The 22,911-nt window shown below is 30.7% G+C and overlaps 3 protein-coding genes across 3 annotated transcripts; 2 read left to right on the forward strand and 1 right to left on the reverse strand.

The window, feature by feature from the left end:
- The first annotated feature begins 3,587 nt into the window (after positions 1-3,587).
- Positions 3,588-7,224, forward strand: LOC140442944 (serine/threonine-protein kinase RIO3-like). Its single transcript, XM_072533907.1, has 5 exons — positions 3,588-4,105; positions 4,191-4,517; positions 5,866-6,242; positions 6,639-6,818; positions 6,895-7,224. Exons 1-5 carry the CDS (start codon positions 3,799-3,801, stop codon positions 7,093-7,095), a joined length of 1,392 nt encoding a protein of 463 aa, XP_072390008.1. The 5' UTR covers positions 3,588-3,798; the 3' UTR covers positions 7,096-7,224.
- An 84-nt stretch (positions 7,225-7,308) lies between these two features.
- Positions 7,309-9,710, reverse strand: LOC140437352 (uncharacterized). Its single transcript, XM_072526836.1, has one exon. The coding sequence runs from the start codon at positions 9,536-9,538 to the stop codon at positions 8,216-8,218; it is 1,323 nt and encodes a 440-aa protein (XP_072382937.1). The 5' UTR covers positions 9,539-9,710; the 3' UTR covers positions 7,309-8,215.
- A 263-nt stretch (positions 9,711-9,973) lies between these two features.
- Rint1 (RAD50 interactor 1) lies at positions 9,974-20,121 on the forward strand. Its single transcript, XM_072533919.1, has 10 exons — positions 9,974-10,334; positions 10,395-10,630; positions 10,969-11,142; positions 11,274-11,561; positions 11,993-12,098; positions 13,299-13,524; positions 13,612-13,946; positions 14,015-14,241; positions 14,399-14,698; positions 19,618-20,121. The coding sequence occupies exons 1-10, from the start codon at positions 10,191-10,193 to the stop codon at positions 19,829-19,831; spliced, it is 2,250 nt and encodes a 749-aa protein (XP_072390020.1). The 5' UTR covers positions 9,974-10,190; the 3' UTR covers positions 19,832-20,121.
- Positions 20,122-22,911: the final 2,790 nt, after the last annotated feature.

A 22,911-nucleotide genomic window follows, 5' to 3' on the forward strand; every position in this document is an offset into this window, starting at 1 on the left:
AGAGGTTGTGACTCTTGAAGAAGGTCCCCATCCGATTGAAGGTAGATCTAGCTTTTCCGATGCGTGCTCTAATTTCCTGGTTGTTGGTCCATTCTTCATTTATTATGGTGCCGAGGTAGTTGTAGTGCGTCACTCTTTCTACAGGGGATTGGTTGACATAGAGTTGACCTTCTGTTATCCTTTTTTGTTTAATATACCCTCTTTCCAGGGGAACATTTTGGTTAAAAATCCTTGGCGCTTAACCTGTTTACAGCTTTCTCTCTTTATATTTAAAGCATATATAACATATAAATTATAAGAACATGGCAACACTGCCAAAACAATATTTCGTTTTGTGAAACCAAGTCATAAGCACACAAGGTATGATATTGCGCATGACATTTGACAGCTGGCCCAGGAGTGTGACGTAGTTAAGATCGCCTGAACCACCTCGAACCCATTATTACAGCTTAATGTACACATTAATTTTGAAATTATGGTTAAAAAGTGATCTAATTTTTTTTTAATGATTTGTTTTGGTTATAATTGAATAAAAAATATATTTTCAGTAGCGTAAAACCTTTACTTCTCCTAGAGATTCAGGCGAAATATTTATTTTTGTTTTCATACATATACTAATAATATAAGTACTCTTTTTGTATGCAAATCCCTTAAAATTTAAAAAAAAATCGGTTGCCTGTAAAGTCGGTTTTACGGGCGAAGATTTTACGTGGCAACGTCTTTTTCTCGGTAGAATATTTATTGATATGAATATTATTAAATTGCACAATAGGAACAAGGAATTGAATGAAAATAAGAATTGCACAAATTTTAACTATAGAAATATATTTTGTTTACTAAAACATTGTACATGTAAACTTAAACTTAACTAATTTCTATTTGAGTGATTTTGTTGAGGATAGGACGATGATAGGAGAAATATGAAATGAAAGGAAGTGTTTCTGCTGTAATGTGTCTTGAACGCCAAGAACGCTCGAGAAAGACAGAGACACAAGCACGGAAGCATGCACCGATTCAACGCGCCTAATTCTCTAGTGCTGCGCGCGCAGCGGACCGATCATGTTTGAGTGGGAGAGAGACGCAAGGCATTCGCCGGTCCGGCGGGCCTCTCTCTCGTTCGGTGACTCACTGTAACAGACGTGAGCGGGCGTTACACTTTTTCATGAATGACTCCGAGCCACAACCTAATTTAAGACGTTGTCACGTCAAAATTTTCTGCAGAGGAAATACTGTGAATAGGTAAATAGTAGTAGATTTGCTTATTCTGATTCACTGTCACTCACTTCCAAGCAGTTTTACTGAAATAAAAACAAAATAGAGTACAATAGAGAAAAATCTGTTTTACAATTCAATATGGTATTTTAGATGAGTTATAATGAAATTTAGTAAAATAAAAAATATACACATTACTATAACCTACCGATTATTATATGCAAAATTTACTTATCAAACAATATAATAATATGAAAATAAGACACAAATTAGTTCAAACGCAAAACACAATAAATATAGACTTCAGACGACTTTACACCGGCAAGACAGAAAGCTTGTATAAAAACAAAAGTTCAACAATAATATCGGTTATCAATGGTGACTATTGCAAATTGCAAGTTATGAGATAATAAATATATTTTGAAGTATCTCAATACTGACTGAGTCATCTATTTTATAATAGAAAAATAATTTAGATATATGCTTATATATGTGTCTTTATACAAATGGTGTTTAGTTACTATTTATTTATACTGTATAGTATTTTTTTGTAAAACTGAAAGTTTTTATTTGCCATTGTATATCTGGTTTTGTACCTTTTTCAAAGTACGCTGTGCAATTGCTTGTTGCAATAGTGACAATGAAGATAAAATCTTTAGGTTTCATACATTTCCTAAAGATAGCGTGACCAGAAAACTGTGGATTATATCTTGTTGTAGATAGGATAATTTTAATTGTAATACTGCAAGAATTTGTTATACACATTTTAAAACTGAAGATTACCAAACAAATCTACAACAGGAACTTTTAAATTACGTTTCTAAGAAGGGTCTAAAACTCAAACCTGAGGCAGTACCTAGTCTTTATTTGCCTAAATCAACATCGGGTACCCTTTTAACCAACCAAAAGAAACGCGTACAAGGAGGCGAACACAGAGAGTCCAAAAAGTATGTTGAGCAGCTTCTTACTACTTCTAGGTCAACGACGTAAGTCTAAACCTTTATTTTTATTAATTATTAGTCATGAAATCTTAAATGGTTTTTTCATATCGATTTGTTAAGTAAGAAACTAGCCTCAGCCTGCTATGTAATTTGCAATAAGAACTGTTTCGGAGGAAATCAATTTAGCATCTTCCAAAATAACATATTTTTCTTTGTTAAATCATGTTATCATTATTAAAATATACAATGTTATCATTATTATAAACAATACCAAATAATTTTATGTGTGAATATTACAAAAATGTCATTTTAAATGTTGTGCAATATTGTGTGCCCTCACTACACTCATATTCGATGGCCAGCTAGCTCATTCGATATAAATAAAGTTGACTTTGTCATTATTTATTTTGATTTTGTGTTTAGTTCAGTAGGTATATATACGTACAAATTTTGTGTACCTCCATTACCACTTTTTTGTATCTTTTTAAACATCTGAAATATCGAACTCTGGAGTATAAGTTAATTAACCTGTACCTACGTGTAATAAAAGATAATTAAAACTTGTCTTATAAAGGATATCTATGTTTTATAAAGGATAAATATTATAATAACATAATTTTATCATCTCTTTATAATTACTATAATTAAATTAGCCAAATTATATAAAAAAACTTAAAATTAAAAATCTTTCCTATACAACTACATTCAAAAGTTGCGGGAATAAGCGATCTTGACTACGTCATGCGCGAAAGCGAATCGATTTTGTATGTATGTATCATACCTTATAAGCACGAAAGAACGGTCATACATATAACGGTTTATAGTCCGATTAGGACGATTTTCACATTTGGTCCCATTGAAGATAGCTATAAGTGAGCTGTCAATTAAAGTTCATAGAACGAAATGTTGGCGCTTGACTGTGTTGCCATGTTTTTTTAATAAATCGGGAAATAGCATGTGATTTATAATTAATAAAAATCCAATAGAACGTTAACAAACTAACAGTAAAAAAGAAATTCTTTCAAAGAATAATAAGAATACTATTCAGGTACTTTCTACAGACATCTGGTGACCATCTGTAACAATCTGGCAACTGGTGGTTTGAGGATTGCCAAATCTATTAGCTTATTATCAAAGGCAAATGCCAAAAAAATGTTGTAATAATTAACTGCAATTAATATGAGAAGAAACGAGTATTTATTCGTTCGTGTTGTATATAAAAAAATAAAAAATTGCATAATTCATATAATAATATAATAAAAATGTATTTTTGAAAGCTTCTCTATTTGTAATTGAAGCCTACAACATATACATTATAAAGACATGACAACACAGTCAAACGTCAAAAATTTGTTTTGTGAATTTAATTCACAGCTCCTTTGTAGCTATCTTCAATGGGACCAAATGTGAAAATCCCTTGTTTATATTTTTCAAAATTTCTTTATATTGCACAACAATGCCTAATATTTCTATGAAAACGACTCGAACACGGTGTAGTGTGGTAGAGGGGTAGAGGGGTGTGATAGGATAGGAACATAGTATTTATTGCCATTAGAGAAGTGATTGTTCTTAGTTTAGTTTAGTTACCTAGTTGGTATTAGCATATTATATTAAAAGTATCAGTAAGATTAGTATCCAAAGCAATATGACGTCTCCATGGGCAAAAATTGAGCAACCAGATCCAGTAAATCTGGAAGAAATCCTATCTGAAGAGGTGGCCAGACAACTGCAAATCAAAGAATACAAAAAACGGAATCAAAAGAATAATGAAGACTTAAAAACTGCAGTAGAATTGCCTGATAGTGTAAAAACTATGTTTGATAATATTTGTGATAGTGAAGAAGCTTTAGTCGGGATCCTGCAGACCCATTATGCTGACCAATCCCATAAAATAGAATTTAATAAATATTCGACATTGCTTTATAATTGTGGAGAAGATTCTATTAATGATGGTAAGTTGTAAATTACTTAATTCTCAATCTATTAAGCCAGGATACCATTTTAAAAGTTGCTATAATGTTTTTCGTTTATTACTAGATTTCGTCAGTGATTCTGAGGGTGAAGAAGAAATTTTAGATGCTAAAGAAAGAAAATTCTGGGATAAATTTGAATATTTAGAACCCGAAGTGGATTTAAAACCACAGTGTCATAACAAAGTTCAACATAAAAGACATATGGTAACAAATGATTATGAAGTGATGAGTGAAATACAAAGAGTCTGTAGATTGAAAATATTTCCACGTAAGCATTCAGGGAAAACCAGTAAAACTATCGAATGTTGTCGAGAAAAGTTAACATATGCTATACTTTATAAAATGATAGAAAAACAACTTTTGAAAAGTATTAATGGTATTATTTGTGAAGGTAAGTTTAGTATGACAAATTTTGATTTTGAAAAAACAATTTTATTCAAATTTACTGATTACTTGAATATTGAATGTATAATATTCCAAGTACTAATAAAGCTAAAAAGTTATTTTTAATCTTACTTTGTATAAAATTATTCATCATTTTGTCATATTTTTTTATTCTTATAATCTATCATTCCTGATAAATTTATGTTTAGGTTAGGTTTTACAGCTGTTAAAAATGCTATTTGATGCTAGGTATCAAAGGTCAACACTGGTTTGACAAGTGATAATATGTAACAATGTAACTATACTTCATCTAATTTACTTACCGTTGCACATCATGTGCCTCATAACCTGTGAGGTCACATGATACCAACACTAAATATTTAGGCGGTAGGTGTGTTCTTTTTTAGAATCACTTTGCCAAGTACACTAGCATTACAGTCACTAGACATATTTTATTATATACACGTAGACATAATATTTAACGATTTCTATTGTTAACTTATGGAAATACACAATAATATGTTTCATTTAATTTGTATAAATTCATTATAAAGTGTTTTTATGAAGAACATTTGTTCAGAATACACTGTAACTGTGATCGAATGAAGGGATATTTTGACATAAATTGGTAACACTTATTTAACAGTTGCGGTGTTAAATGTTAATAAGTAATGAAAAAAGTGTTGTTTTTGTTTAAGTATTCCATTTTACATCTTTATACAACGCATACAAGCGGCTCAAATTGTTTTTAACAAGATTATTTTTAACTCTTGTTTTGTTTCTATTTATTTACATTAAATATTAATTTGTTTTGTTGTATAATCCACTATTGCAATAATTATGTGACCTCTTTGATTTAAAATGGATTTAGGATTTTTTTATACTTTGGCAACTATGTCAACTTTGATCTCTGTCAATGATAATGACATACAACAATAAGTAAATTAGATGGACTGTAAGTATATTGAGACATGCTTTAAAATTCACACAACTGACACATCAAACAAGTTTTTTCTTCCTTAGTATATATTTCAATTACTGCTTTGAAAAAACATGACAATACATAGTTGTCATGAATCTGGGGTTTTGCCAGAACATCCAGAACAATATTTTGAACCCAAATCCTGATATGTAAATCTAAAAATTGACAATGTTTGACTTATGACATTTAACCATCCATATATTCCAGATATTTAAATATTATGTTCATATGGGACTAGCTGACCTGGAAAACTTAAAAGAGCCTTAGAATCAATAAATATTCTGTTAAATAAAAAGAGTTAAAGTTAAAGTTCAATAAAAAACAAGCTAATACATGTGACAAAAGCTACAATAATGTAACAAATGAGTTTTAGGTAGGGAATCAATAATACTTCATGCCAATTCAGATCCCTCATCCTTTTTGGATTTCAACTTGCCGAAAGAATGTGCCATAAAAGTCTATAAAACAATTCTATCTGACTTCAAAGAATGTGAAAATTTTGGCGAACCAGATCATAGATTTCTGAACAGAAAAGGAAGACAAGTTTCCACAAGGAATATAAGTATTTGGGCTGAGAAGGAAATGACAAACTTGATGCTAATGCAAGAGGCTGGAATACCTTGTCCAAAAGTAGTAACACTTCGAAAACATGTATTGGTGATGGAGTTTATTGGAAAAAACCAGATACCTGCTCCAACATTAAAGGATCCTAGAAAGTTAGACATTGATTGGAGAAATGCTTATGAACAGGTAATGTATTGCTACATATTGCAACATATAATCAATTTTAGCTTTAATTTAATGAATAACAATAATTGTATTATATTATGGTAAACTATAAAAACCTTATAAGTCAAAATTTACAACTTTCGGAGAGCAAAAAAACTTCTAGTACCTACATATTTTTTCTTTCTGAGGATTTATTTAAATATTACTTTGGAAAAATACATACCAAAACATAGTTTCCATGAATCTGGGGTTTTGCCAGAACATTTGGAACAATATTTTCAACCCAAATCCTCATTAATCTAAAAATGTCCAATTTTTGACTTATTAGATTTTGTCATTTAAATGTAAATGTAGAAATTTGAAAAATTGTGTGTAATGTTACTTAATTGTATTGTAAGTCTATCAATATTCTTTTAGGTGATTGAATATATGAAAATTCTTTTTAACAAGGTAAATTTAGTACATGCAGATCTAACCGAAGATAATATCTTATGGTATGAAGGCAAATGCTATTTTATTGATGTCAGTGAATGTGTAGAGAGTAGCCATGAAAAAGCAATATTATGTTTATATAGAGATTGTATCAATATAACAGATGTAAGTAGTGGTAATTTTCCTCACTGTTTGTGGGAAAAAACTGCATAGTTTACACAAAAATAATATGTTTTTTTAGTTTTTTTCCAAGAAAGATGTACCAGATGTGGCCACACCAAATGGGCTGTTTAGTTATATAACAGGCTTTGATTTTCACGATAGGGCTGCTCTTCCTGAAATAAAAGAATCTCTCAAACTGAAACAGAAACCACATCCATTCCGTACTCCCCCGATAGAACTAGAATATCATTTAGTTAAACAACAAATTAAAAAGAGTTAGGAGATTTATAGTAATGTTAAAAGTGTCTTTAAATTTTATTGTTTGGCTGTGAAAATTTGTATTCTAGTCACCTGAAAAGCTATTTATTAGTTTTAGTATAATTTTTTTCAATATATTTTGCATTTTTAATTTTATGTATTTTATTTGACTTTGAATATTTCTATTTATATATGTGTATATATATATATATATATACATATATATATATATATATATATATATATATATATATATATACATATATATTAATATTTTACACTAGCCACATAGCCACTAGCTAGGTTATTGTGCGTTTTTCACCACCAAAATTGCAATCTGCTGCTTCAACTCCAGTAAAAATGGTTGGATTCTGAAACCCTTACCATAACCAAATTTGTTAATGTGTTTTTGGTGGAGTCGAATGTTCAGTACTTTGTGTGTTTTTTTTTTCATTGATTAAAAAAAGAAAAGAAAAAATAAAATAATCATTTTTTTTTGCTTACCACATGATCTCTCATAGTAGGATCAAAGTAGGATACTGAGCAAAATAAATTTTGTTCTCGTCGGCTGGGCATCTGAGTGGTCTGGCCACATGTTTGTCGTACATGGTCTCGATTGTACAGGTTCCGCGATAGTGTCGTAGCGTAGTGTAAGCGGCTGCGTAAAAGGTCGGACGGGCCTTTCATACTTATTCATTTAGTTTTAGTGAAAGCATTGGTATTTAGTGAAACTTGTACAAAGAATTTAGTGCGATGGCTGGCGTTTTTTTTTAAATGGGGTGTGCATTCCCAGGTGTATATTGCCGTCACACAAATACTCCTCTTTTTCATCTTTTGATCTATAAATATATAATATTTATGGAATCCTAACAACCCACTAAAAATAATAATAAACTTAGTAAGTACTAAAGTTAGACAATCCTGACAAGTTACAATACACCCTGACATTTACAGAAGTCGACAGCCTGCATAACAGAATATTTTACAAGAACTACTTATTTCGGGTAATAATATATGGCACACAAGAAAATATTAATAAATTAGATTGAAAATAGAAATGTTTCATTTATTTTATAAACCTATAAAAATATAAATAAATTTAATATCATAAATGTGTAAATCCTTGGGGCATATAAAGCTTATTAAACTATTTTCTTTCTCCAATCAGGAACTCTCAACTTTGGTAACTTCTTTAATGGAATAACTTCTTCAAAAGGATATATAGTGTCGTCTTGAACTCTGTTTCTCCATTGTTCTGTCGGTCTCAGTAGTCGATCTGGATCTCTTTTGGCGATTTGACTTGATTTACTCCTTACTGGTTGGAGAGTCTCTAGGCGCTTCTTATGCTGTCTCATTTTTAGAATATAGTAGTCATCTTGAATTTGATATTGTTTGATCAATTTGTTAGCTTCTGCAGCTTTTCTTTTCCTTTCGTTCTCTTCTTGTTCCTTTTTTCTTTTTGTATATTCCTGGTCTAATAAATTTTTTGCAGCTTTCCATTCACCTACTATTCTTTTCATTTCTTCGTTTCTTCTCTTTCTCATCTCCGCCATCTCTCTTCTCTTTTGTTGTTCTATCTCTTCTATACTTAGATTATTCCTCAACATTTGTTCTTTTTCTAACTTCCACTGCAAGAGTTTCTCTCTCTGATTTTCCGATTTATTAACGAAAACAGGTTTTTTAACAATATCGTTTATCAGATTCGCCACTGTACTTGGTTTCGGTTTGGTTTTTGATTCTTGCCACCTTTTAAGAGCTTCCTTTTTGTTTCTCTTAAGAACCATATATTGTTTATACCACACTTCATGTTCTTGAACATCTTGTATACTTTTATCTGGTAGTACCTCGTTTATTTTTTGGGAAACTATTGATACATCCTTAAATTTGTTTCTAAACTTAATGAAGAGCTGATGGTCATCTTTATCCCAGCCGTTTTCATGACCCCCACTTCTTTTGACGAAATCTATGAACTCTTTCATTTCTACACACTTCAAATTACTATACGGTCTTTTATAATCGGTTTTTATACTAGAAGGTTCTTTAAAATTAACCGGTTCCGACCACTCAAACATTTTTTCTTTGTAATAATCTAGATCTTGATTTATATCAATGTACTCTATGTCTAAAGCTTTTAGTTTCATTTTACTATTTATCAACAAACTCTGTATCAAATCTTGGATCATAATCATCTCGTGTTTAAACTTTTTCAAGTCAGTGTTACTTACAGAACTATTACACTTTAGAAACTCAATTTTTGACTGTAAATTTCCTGCAATTTCATCTACGGTAATACGTATACTTTCTTTGTCTCTTCGCCTGTCTTGTTCTTGTTCTACATACATATCTGGAACATATTTATAACTGGGAAACTTCCTGAGGTGATCTATAGTTGTAGATATAGATTTCTCCAAACATTGTTGAAAACAAACTAATTTATTTAATTCAGTTGTAGATATTAAAGGCATTGTGAGTTAAAAATCAATTTTGTTTGTATTCGTTGTAAATCTCCATGGTTTCGAAATCAAACTTGTATGTATGTAAGAGATGTACAGTTATTTTTAAACTGAAATATGTTTCTATACAAGGGTGATTCACTTTCTAATATTAATAATTTAAATTTTCGATTGCAGTGAATTTTTTTTTAATATTGACGGATTATTAAGTAAGCTAAGTAGAAGTAGTGAAATTTTGTTTCTAAATATATTATATCTTTACTATAAAACAGAGCAGTATTTGCAATTAAAATTTAGTATTATTTATAAAAAATATATTTTTTTACAATTTTTAGTTTTCATGTTTGCGCCATCTCTCGTATGAAGGTTACACTGTGTTACAATAAAATCAAAACCTTGTAAATTTTTCGATAGGTAGCGAAAGATTGAATTGGCATGACAGTGACAGTGACAGATGACGATAATGTTTTTAAAATGAATTGAAAATTACTTCTTGGGTATTTATTAGTAATTTATTATTTATATTTTTCGCGTTTACAATATATCTAAATAGTAGATTGTATAAATAATACTGAGATAACCTAGTTATTTACCAAACAGATTTAAAAATAATCAATTGTTTAAGTAAGAGAAACAGGTGGTTGTATTTGCCAACTCACAGAATATGTATTTTGAACCTGATCCTGAACTCAAAAGAAACGTTATTCACAATCTCAACGAAGAATATGGCAAAGCTTTATTAGATGTTAACAAATGCCTAGAACTTCGGAATAAATTATTGCAAGAAAGAAAAGAAATAGAAGAACAGGTATGTCTACAATTTCTATAAAATCTTTGATGTAATACATTTTTTCCTTGTTATTTTCAGTTAGATATTTCCAATTCAAAGTTTACAATAGGTGCCAGCATAAAAGAAGGCGAAGTGTTTGTTCAAAATACTGCAGATGTAGTAAATAGGTCAAATGAAGTGGTGTCAAAAATAAGGACTGACTTGGAAGAAATTCAAGAAGTTAGAACAGAAATAAAGAATTATTTTGATAAATTAAACGCCTTGCAATGTACTCTACAATATTTTAAAGTTGTTCAACATATAGAATGTTTAAGGTAAAGTATACACTCATATCTAAATTATTATCCTAATCTATTACAATGCACAAATCATGTATTACAATGAAAAATAAGAGAGCAATAACACAAACAAGAATTAAGTGTAAACAAATACAAAACAAGCAAATTCATTAAGTAAAAAGAATGAAAATGAAAAAAAAACTCAATTTATTTGCCACAGAACTTAGAAAAATGTGGTTCCACTCTCAACAGAATTTTTAGTATATGTATAATTCTATATTTATAATATATTATTTCTTTTTGTTTTTTAATGTTGTTTCTTTTGTTTTATTGACAAGTGTAGGTTTTTAATATCAAATTCTTACTGCTTTTAGCGATGAGTTACAAATAGAAGTAGGAAAGAAAGATGATGAAAGGTGTGTAACAATTTTTGCAAACTTAACAGAAATAAGTAGGAACCTAGCAGATTTTTGTGGGCAGAATTTAAGGAATTACCTAAAAGATAATATTTATTTTTGGCATAATATATTAAAAGAGAAACTTGCAAAGTAAGTATTTTTGATTATTTACTATAAAAAATCTGTTTAGTTAGAGATGATATTGGATATTGCAAATTGTTAAATGGAATCTCTTAATCTTTTAATTAACTTTAATAAACTTATGATCTTGTTATTTTTAGAGATTTTGATGAAGTTCTGAAACTGATTAAATGGCCATTTGTAAGTGCAAATTTCTCTTTGGTTCTACCTTTACCTACACACATTCAGAAATTACAAACTGTTTGTGAGTTTTTGCTTCAGATAGAAATTCCTAGTGAGAGCAGTGTTCCTGTAGTAACTACTGCATTGTTGTCACATTTCCAACCCCTATGTCTACCCATACATTTATTAGTACAGCCATTGAGGAAAAGGTTTATATATCATTTTTATGGAGCAAGGCAAACAAATAGGGTTGATAAACCAGAATGGTGAGTTATTGTATGGTTTTTTAAGGAGGTGCAGACTTATTTTATAGTCAAAAAGACATTTTGTTTTTTCAAAAACAATTTTAAAATTTTAGAACCATTGTAATAATATCAAATATTTTCTTTTTTAAGTAAACATAGACATGCATACATTTTCAAAACAATTTTTTTTTATGAAAGTTTTAGATTTTGATAACAATTTTATGTAAGCCATACTTATGTGCAAATCCTGAAAACCATATTTAGATCAATTGAATTTAGTTAAGAATTTGATACTTTTCATGAAGTCTACAACTGTTTTTGTGTTTTTACTGGTAATTTCATAATCTTGAGAATCAAGTGAACATAATATTTCCCTAAAAAGTTTCATTTGGTCTAAATTATATAAAAATCAGTTTATATTTAACTGATATAATCTAAAAAATTGTTTTTAGGTATTTAACTCAAATTCTTACATGGATTAGAGATCATCAAGACTTTGTAGAGAAGTATATACAGCCAATAATTGATAAATTGGGATTGTTACATATTGAAGCTAAGGTAAATAGTCCAATAACTTTTAAGGGTAACATTTTTAGAAAAATTGTTAAAATATATGGTACCAATATTTCTTAAAAACAATATTTTGGCTTGTATTTAATCAATGAGATCTGATTTTGCTTCAAAATATTGTTTACTTCGAAAAACTACAATTGAATTAGTTTGTCTTTTTATTTCTTAGATTGTCTAAAAAATAAATAAATCCATCAAATCCCACAAACCAAGCTTATCACCTAAAAATGGAAATTTTGCTTTAAAAGTCCCAAAATAATATTTCTGTGTAAAGATAATATATGAGGGTTGTCTTTTTAGTTTTGTATATAAACATAAAGAAAAAAATATATAGACCTAAAGTATTTAATTGCTTTTCAAAATATGTCCCACCAAGATCGATACACTTTTGCATATGTTCAAACCAATTGGTAAAACAGTTATTCCAGTCTTCAGTTGACACCTGCAAAATCTCTGTTGTAAACGCATCAATGGCTTCTTCTGGTGACTGGAATCACTTCCCATGCATTGAATTTATGATCTTTGGGAACATGAAGAAGTCATTGGGACTTAGGTTGGGCCTATAGGGAGGATGGCTTAACAATTAGATTTTTAAAGCTCCAAAAATTTTATTGTCTTTTGGGCAGTGTGAGCACTTGCATCATCCTGATGTAGGATGATTCGCTGTTGTGTGTTGCATTGTGGGAGTTTCGCTATAACTTCTGGTGAACAAAACGATTATATACCAATCAGAAGTAACCGTTCTTCGATTTTATAAGGCAATTGTTGCCGCATGACCAGATTTTGACAAAAACGTTGCAACCATTTTCTTTGACTGGAATGGATCACTTGGTTCGTTTTGTTGGTTTTACCTCATTGTGTAACATCCACACAGCAGATTGGCGTTTATTTACCGATTCGTAGGAGTAAATCCAAGATTCATCGCCACTAATAATACTATAAAGGTTTTTTTGAGCTTCCTTTGTTGCTTCAATGTTTTTCGACATCAATTGATGCGAACCGTTTTTTGCCCTTCTCTGAGGGATTCAACGGGAAACCAACTTGGTAACACCTAGTTCTTCATGTAGGATCTTTTGCATCGAGCTCTTTGAAATGTTATGTCCCGGTATGTCTAAAAAGACAAACCTCATATTTATGGGTATATAATGGTTATCTTATATAGTGTTTAATTTCCCAACATGGTTTCAGCTAGAATTCATCAGGGGACTGGTTCAAATCGCAGTGGAAAAACTGTTTTCAGACCTACCAAATTTGCAGTTTGATGATTTCACATTTTCTCATTCAATAGATGAAGCTCTAGGTTTTGATAAGGAGTTGAGGGAAACATATGAGTATCCCGCCAATCAGCCAAGTATTTTGGTGGTCCTGACACAGGCACAAGTCTTCATTAAATGGTTAGCTATGGAGAAAAAGTGTAAGTGTTTTAATGTTTTATTTGACAAAATTTTTATAGACAAAATGTTTTTGGGGTATTTCGACATGCAATTTTCTTTTTTTTTAGATGCCACTGAAAAGATGGATGCTATGTTACCACCAAACTCCATCGAAGCTTTTGATCCTCTCACATCAGATGTAGAGGACTTGAAGATCACCACATGCGCAGACGCGTTCATCACTCTCCTACAAACCATCACAGAACGTTATGAGTCGTTGTATCAACCAGGCCACAGATTACAGTTCTTGGATTTGCAACTGGAACTGCTGGACGATTTCAGAGTGAGATTGCTGCAGCTAGTCAATGCCGAAGAAGGTGATATTATAGAATCCAGAATACCTGCTATTGCCAATAGTATTTATTATATTGAGAATGTATTAATCGACTGGGGAACTACTGTAGTAAGTATCTAACAATATTTTCTTTCTTGTAAATATGCCTTGTAAATATTTACTACAGAATTTTTCAGCATTACTTAGGACTTTACCGGTACAAAAGCCAGCTAGAAATCGACAAACAACCATCATCACCTGCTTTATCAGATTTTGATGATGACCCAACCTGTGATAAAACCGATACAGTCTTCGCAGAAACATTGTCTCTCTACACACATATGCGCAAAGATCTTCTGCACACTCTTGCAGAAACTGTTATAGCCGAGGTGAAGCTCAGAAGCAAGTCATATCGATGTGAAAGGTACATTTAACATTTTACAATAATAAAACGTAACTTTTTAGTTGATTCCAGAAGAAAATAACGTTTTTTTTTAATTTTATATTTAAATAATATTTTACACTGTCTTTAATGTAAATCTTGAACATAATTTTTGTTATTATTTTTATTTTTTTTTTAGTTGGCTGATAATGAAAACAGAGAAAGAATTTCGCAGCCTCTCCTTAACGCCTACGGCATGCCCGATGTTTGAGATTCTCTCCAAGCGCCTCCACCAGCTGCAAAAGAGCCTTCAAAGCCAGATCTTTGTGGCGGTATGGAGATCAATAGCCCAACAGCTAGATTCATATCTCTTCGAAGATTTGGTTCTAGACAATCGATTCAGTGTTGGTGGTGCTCTTCAATTCAAATTTGATATCACAAGGAATTTGATTCCGTTATTTTTGCAATTCAGCGAAAGGCCGCAGAACTATTTTACTCAGTAAGTAACATAATTGTAATAAAAAATTCCTTTGCCTTCATTTATCGTAAGTTATACATGACCCAATTTATGACAGACAAAAAATATCTGAACTGTGATCATTTAGAAGTTGTGTACTGTATTGTTATTGTTTCAGCTGACATATTACTGAGTTGCGCCAAATGTAGGCAACACATTGTTCTTTTTGCAGTGTTATATGCTTACCGGGTGATAAAAAGCCAAATGTGGCATGTTTAATCTCTTAAAAATTGACAAAAACCTTCTTCTGACTGTTAAAGAATATGCGTTGAGATAGAAGAAATCTCATTTTATATGATAATTTCAATAATTTAACTGGTCTACTTTTAAACTGTTGAAATATTTTGGCAAAGATTTGGGTTCTAAGAAAAATGTAACATTGCCAGCGCGTATTATTCACTTGAAGTTATCTACAATGTTGTAGTTAATATATTTCTCTAACGGTAGATAATGTCTGCGATCAACAACATCATCGCAAATTACGGCGATGTAACTGGCACCAACGCCATTGTTCGAGTAGCAATTTTATTGTCTGTTATCTGTACGTCGGTTTCATAAGCGCACTTGCAGAGGTTTCATAAAGCAAAGAACAGAATTGTTTGTAGCATTGTTACTAGTGAAGGAGTTTTTACGTTGACTTTTTGTGAATTGTGAGTAATTTAGTTTAATTCAATTTGGTGACAAATAATAAATATTATTGACAGTAGTATAGTGAACCGTGTATCAAAAAGAAACTTCACAATTTAACATGCGAAGAATAAACTATGATTGGAAATGTGTTTGAAGGACTTCGAGCTAGAGAACAAAATATGAATGTAAGCCACGTAGTTACATTATGTAGTATTTTGACAAAAGTTTCCGAAGCTAGTGTGTACAGGGTAATTAAAACAGACGATTAAATAAACGATAATAATGCTTTGAAGGTTGAGACAAGAGGAATGGAACAAATAAAATTGGATGATACAACCAGACAGGCCATTCGTCGTGCAGTACATGAATTTCATTTCAAAAACGAATTACCAACTATAAAAAAATGTTTCTTCTCTTCAATCTAATGAAAATATTTCAAAAATATAAAGACGTGTTTTGTTAGGTACTTTACGTGAAATGAACTTTAAAGGTATTTCAAGAGAAAGAGGTATAGTACTCCTATTGAAAAATAAGAAATTATATTATGGCGAAGAAAGTATCTGAAACAAATAACCGAATTTCGAAGAGATGGAAAAAACATATACACATGAAATACGGTTAAATGAAAGACATACTGTGACAAAAATACGGCAGGATTTAAATGTGAAAAGCAAACGACAAGCTTTCCTAACTGGATTGTCGACAGGTTTAAAAGCCCCATCCGGAAAGGGAAAACGCCTTATTATTAGCCATATTGGTAGATATTCAGGATTTGTTGAAGGATGTTTAAATGCATTTCTTTTTAAAAAACTGGAGATTACCATGAGGAAATAGGTGCAGATCATTATGAAAAATGGGTTTCAGATATTCTGTTAAAAATCGAACCAGGATCTGTTATTGTTATGGATAACGCTCCATATCACTGCCAGCGTGTAGAACATTTATCAACCACTAAATGGAAAAAAGCCGAGATTGCGGATTGACTTACTAAAAAACATTAAATTCGATAAAAAAATTTTAAAAATTGAGTTACTAAACTTAGCACGGTGTCGTTAAGATAAATATATTAAATAAGTAGTAGATGAAATGGCGCGAGAACAAGGCGTAATTGTAGTTCGATTGAAGCTATACGTGAGTTAAACCCGATAGAATGTATGTGGGCTCAAATAATAATCATTATGTAAAAAATCTGCTTAAGTGTCTTCAGCCATGTGATCTTACAGTCATGAATAAAATGTATCGAGCATCTAGTGAAAGAAGAGCAGAATATGTGGAACGTTGATAACTTCATTGAAATTACCACGGAACCAGTAGTTGTGGTTCTAGGCGAAGATACTACTGATGAATCTGAAGATGATTCAGATTAGATTATATATAATGTTAGCTTTTATTTGAACATGTTTTTTATATTTTATGGAAATAAATATTCAGTGAAGATGATTCATTTATTACTAGTACTGTTTCGTACCTATACTTGTTTAAGTACTTAAGTTTCAGTTTTGCCTGTGCTAAAAGTTACTGGACGACCCGTTTTCTAATTCATTAAAATGTCATTAAATCTCATTTGACAATAGGAATTAAATTTAATCCTTAAAACAGTCATGGGTTTATTAATTTACACGGATAAAAGGCTTTTTCCAAAATATATATTTAACAAAGACTAGTTTTCTTCATTTAAGCATCTATAAAATAAGAAAATAATTTTTATGACAATCAATTCGTTCTAAAATCCTGATTATTTTTTTAATAAAAACCGCACGCCTTTGACTCGTCGATTTCCTTTCCCCTCAAACCCACAAATGACTACCTTGAAAAGATAAGTCAGTTTGTACAATTTTGGTAAGGTCCATTCGCTCAGCTCGGGCATATTTTGACAGATTCATAGCTGGAAACCTACAACACAGAAGTTCCTATCTCACAGTATTAACAGCTTAAATAAACTTATTACAGACTTCGTTCATTGAAAAAAAAAAAGAATTATTATAAATAATGGAAGTGTATACTAAACCCATAAAATTTTGGGTAGTATATATTTAAAAAATATATTTCAGTTGTTATAATTTAACATATTCCAGTAAATATTCGTATTAATCAAGCTTATAATTTTATTATTGGTTATTATACATTAAATGGTGTAAATAAATAAATATTGATTGTCAGTAATTCATAATGTTCTACTATTTAATTTACGTTTGTTTACATTAATATTGGATGTGAGCACGTCTGTTTTGTTGTATAGTAATTTCCAGGCACTAGTCAGTCAAAAAGTAACTAACTTCGCAAAAAAAAATAATTACTAAATTCACTAGAGAGTTCGGATTGGGAATAGCGAACCGATTATACTGTGCTGTAGTGTAGTTAACATTTGAGTTGTGATTTAGGTCAGGATAATTTACGACTTATGTTTAGAATTTTTTTTTGTTTTGTTTTCTTCTACTTCTACTACTACTTCTACTTCTACTTTCGATTTTCCTTCTTTAATTTAAATAGCAAGGTATATTTTTTTAAATTTATAAAAATGAGTGATGAAATAAAACTATAATCTCAATTTAAAAGAAACAACGAAATAAAAAATTAAATTAAATAAAAATTTGTGGGTACTTTAGTTTTTAAAATTACTAAAAGTTTTTTAATGTTTTTAAATTCAAATTAAAATAAAAGAAAAAGATATTTTTTTGTAAACAATCACATCTGACAGCTAAACAGTTGTCAAATTCGGTTGGATGATACCGCGCAAGATGAGTGTAGATAGTTACCCTCTCAGAAGCAGGTTTTTCTAGATTTATCGATACTAGTGATACTTTTTTTGCTACACTTTTCAATGGAATAGAGTGGTATAGCACTACACCTTGCAAAGGGATGACTTAGTGTAGCACTTCTACACTTTTTGGAACTAGTGTTACACCAGAAAACAAAGGAACAGATCTAATAAATTTCATTGTGACCGAACGCAACCAACTATATACATTCTGCACTATATGTTGTCTAACTTATAGAATAGAAATATGCTTTATTGTCACTGAAAATTGTATAATTTTATGGACAAAGGTTACAAAAAGTCAAAAAATAATATCAATTAAAATTTGCTGAATTTACATAAATGGTCAATATCACAAAATAAAACAATAAAATAAACAATTCATTGCAAAATTTAAATAAATTACAAATTGCATAATAAAATCTTACGAACTAATAAGTTCAAGTTTCTGCATATATCAAATATAGATAAAAGTACTTCATTTACTTGTACTTAAAAAGTACTGTAATTTCTTAATTAATTATTCATTAAGAAACTCTTTTACTGAATAATATGGTCTTTCAGATAGATAGGCTTTTGTCAATTTACGGAACTTAAGGAAAGAAGTTGTAGATGTAAGTTGCAAAGGGAGATGGTTATATAGTTTTTTTGCCGAATATAATATAGATTTCTTTACTATCTCATTGGACAGGATGGGTAAATAAACATTAAAGGTTAAATTTCCGGTGCAGTAGTCATGATTAGGTCTTACTGGAAAAACATGTAGGTGTTTACGAATTAAGAAAACTGTTTCTAAAATATATAATGAGGGAAGAGTTTAAAAAGATACCGTGTTGCTCTTTTTTGTAATTTAAAAATAACATCAGATTGGTACTAGAACCCCAAAAAGGAAGGCCATATCGAAGATGAGACTGGAACAAAGAAAAATATGTTTTTGGAAGATGCTAATATGATTTCCTTCGAAACAGATCTTATTGCATAGCAGGCTGAGGTTAGTTTCTTACTTAACAAATCGATATAAAGGGACCATTTAAGGTTTCTGCCTGTAAAAATACCAAGAAATTTTACAGAATCGACGATACTAATCTGGGACTGTTGTTAAGAATCAAGGGTTAAAGAGCTCCTTTATAGGATAATGCTCCACATTAAAAGAGAGTAAATTAGAGTCGGACCAAGTTTTTATTTTAAGTATATCAGAAGTTATAGTTGCACGAAGAGTTGCAATATTTGAGGTTCTCCAGGTGATACTATGGTATCATCAGCAAAAAGAAAAAAAAATCCATTGATTTTTAAATTAGTAATCTCATTTATAAAGATAAGGGAAAATAGAGGACCCACTACTTAACCTTGTGGTACTCCATATACAATGCTTTTGTGACTAGAGTTAGTATCATTTGCTCTAATTAGTTGTTTCCTTTCCAAATTGACGCAACATTGTTTCGCATCGAGCGCTTCAGTATTTAACTATCCCCACCCTTAAAGAGAACATAATTAAATTATATTTCATTTTTAGAGTCATCGAGTCTTGCAATTTACTCAATTTGAGTAAAGGAAGTGCCTTATTGTTGCGGGAAACTCTACTAGCTCTGGAAGGAGCTACCGGTATTGAAGACACACGAGGAAAAACGTTGAAAGAGATAGGCGTCAGTTATTTCACACCGAAAATGGCTGTTAGGATATTAAACCAAAGGGCTGATATAACCGTCAATAGAATAGTCATAGATTAGGTACCAAATAAGTCAATTTTATAAATAAGTCAACATATTTTGTGAAATTTTTCTTTTATATAAAAAATGTAACAAATAAAGAAAAATTTTACAAAAAAAAAGGACTTTGCTGTCCATAGGCATATTTTTGTTAAATAACAACTGTAGATAAAAATGTTTGCAGGACAAAGTAAGATATTAAATAAGAGTTGGTATTTTTTGTATTTATTGTAATAAATTAAGAGTTTTTGTTAATTCATTTTGTTATTTAATTGTTTTTATGTAACTATTTTATTAATAAAGTCATAAAGTAACCATATTTCATTTGTCTACTATTCGTGGATACCAATAGGAAGCTATGTAGGTAAGATAAGTTATTATATTTGAGAACCCTAGAAGTAAAGGGGTATAAGTGACATTTTTGAAAATATGGAGAAAACTGCATCGCTGAACTGACAATATTTCATTCTATTTGGAGGTAAAGAGGTCTAAGCGATAAGTCAAACAGGTGCTGCTTTCTAGCGGTGTTACTTAGCCTCCAAACCAACTATGAGTAGGGCTTGGAAGAGAAGAGATACAAGTGCACTTGTACCCCTTTTCCACTGTGTCAGACTGTTAGTTGAGTTTGTTATCATATTGGATGGGTAGTGTTATAAACTACAGTGTTTTTAAGAAGAGTTCGTTTCAGATTCGGAGGAGAGATGTGGAAAAAATACTCCTAAAATAGCAAGAAATTCAGGTAAGCTTAAATGGATAAAAAACACAAAACTCATGAAGCAAAAAAGTTACGAGAATTTGAAAATCATCATTGTAGGAATAAATGTACCAATAATATTTTACAAGAACAAAGACTCAATTTTTAAAGAGTATTGGGCACTGGAATTTCCAAACAGCTTTTCTAACTCGATCTATACAGACTGAGCCTATAATAAGAAAAAAAAGTTAAATGCAGTTGATGTAAAATGTAGATGAAAGCAAAAAAAGTTTTTATAGGCGTGTCATGCATAGACAAGGAGGAAAGAAATCACCCCCGAAGAAAATTTCTGAAAGGGTAATTGAAATCATAAAAGAGCATATTATTAAGTTCCCTAGTTACCTACACAAGCCAGTCACTAGAAATAAGACTACGAATAGCGTGTAACTTCCTCAGGAGTGTAATTTGAAAATAATGTACAAACTTTGTGATTTTTGTAAGGAGGAAAAATAGGAAGAACCTGTTAAGGAAAGCTTTTACAGGAATATTTTTAATACCTTAGTTTTAAAAGGGCAAGCACAGACACCTGTGAAAAATGTGACAAATTTCAGAAAAAAATAAATTATGGTTCGGCAGAAGAAAACGCTTTAGCTCAGATAAGAGAAAGATTTTTAATTGTGTAAGGTGGAAACCATATGAACAGCAAAACATGAGTGTCATGACCTAAATGATCCAACTTAGGGGTCCATAACCTACAGACTGGAACGACCCATTTCTTTATGTGTCACGAATGTAAGGCATCACGTGAATGTCAGAAAATATCATCTTGTCTCCTAAAATATATCAGAAGCCTTCCGTCATCTGTGAAACACAAAACTGCATTTAGCAACCACTGTGGAGGCCAAAATAAGAGTCACCTGACAGTCAAATTTTAGCTCTACATTGTCAGAAAATATTCAAAGAGTAGATCATCGCTTTTTTATAAGTGGTCATTCTTATAATGAGTATGGCTAAGACTTTGGTTTGATAGAATTAGAAAAGAAGAGAACCAAAAAGGACCTGTATGTACCTCAACATTTTATGGAGCTAACAACTTCTACAAGTAGAAAGTTTTTTACAGTACAGATGGAAAATGACGATTTTTTTGGACTTGGTCTCGTACTTTTTTTTAAGGCTATAATATACAGGTGACGTAGCAGCGCGTCCCCTGCCTTAACCACCTATACATATATTCTAAATGGGGTTGACGAGTCGTTTGAATTTTTACTACTGATAGTATCTTGGACTTTGACGCAAAAAACAAGATTTTTTTTTGGAATTCCCAATCATTCATAGCATTGTAAAGACTTGGTCTTATACCGCTTTAAAATCGACAAAAAGATGGTATATATCTATATTAAACTCTTGAGCTTTTTCGAGAATTTTTTCTAGTGATCTGGTTAATAGCTAAAAGACCACGCCTAAAATCTGCCTGATAATTCTTCTAGGGACTCTTCGATAAGGCATTAATCTCTCATGCGAGATGTTTGACAATGTATGCTGTATCTAGAAAAGTAATTCTGCTGTAATTATTGCATTCCATTTGGTTTCCCCTTTCGTTAACGGACATACTAAACCTAAGATTTGTGGTTTTTTTTTTTAGATTTTTTATAGATATTCATTCATTCATTCATTTCCTTTACCGAAAGGAGTTCCACAAATTCCTCATTTCGGTACTAAAACAAGACAAGAAAGTCTAATTTAATTTATTTTACAGTTTAGTAATTAAATTGGATATTTTCAGTTTCATACTACATTACAATAAGCTTTGTTTATTTTTGGCTAATAAATTGAAGTAAAATCAAAATATATTTCAATTTAAATAAAACTTAGTACCTATCAATTTTTATATCTAAGCAAAAATCCACTATTTTGTAGACTAACAATTAAACAATAAAATATATCAACCAATCTTTATTATCATAATAAATTATTACTTTAACAAATTCGTAATATTCAGAAGTTCATGAACATTTCAACACCGATTAAACTTCCATATCAACCACCGCCGAGTCGTAGAACTAAATTTTCTTATTTTGTGGTTGGAACTTCCTGTTAAGGGTCGATCGCAGTTCCTTTTAAGTAAAATCGGGCATTGGCTAAAGTCGGAAACAACCAAAAAAACTGATTCATAATAAACGTTTAAAATTCTATTAATAAATTTAATGTTAAAGTAACCATGTAAAGTGTTTAAATAATTTTCGATAAAAAAATTTTTAAACGATATTTTTAGAAAGATTTTTATTGTAAAACATAGGAGTAGATCACTTTCACTTGAATTTACAATAAATTGTTGTAAATAATTGATAAAACTAATATTGTAACTAATACGGCAGCCATCTTGCCGTTATAATCTGTGTACGCAGTA

Source organism: Diabrotica undecimpunctata, chromosome 1 (assembly GCF_040954645.1).
Source record: "Diabrotica undecimpunctata isolate CICGRU chromosome 1, icDiaUnde3, whole genome shotgun sequence".
Classification (NCBI taxonomy): domain Eukaryota; kingdom Metazoa; phylum Arthropoda; class Insecta; order Coleoptera; family Chrysomelidae; genus Diabrotica; species Diabrotica undecimpunctata.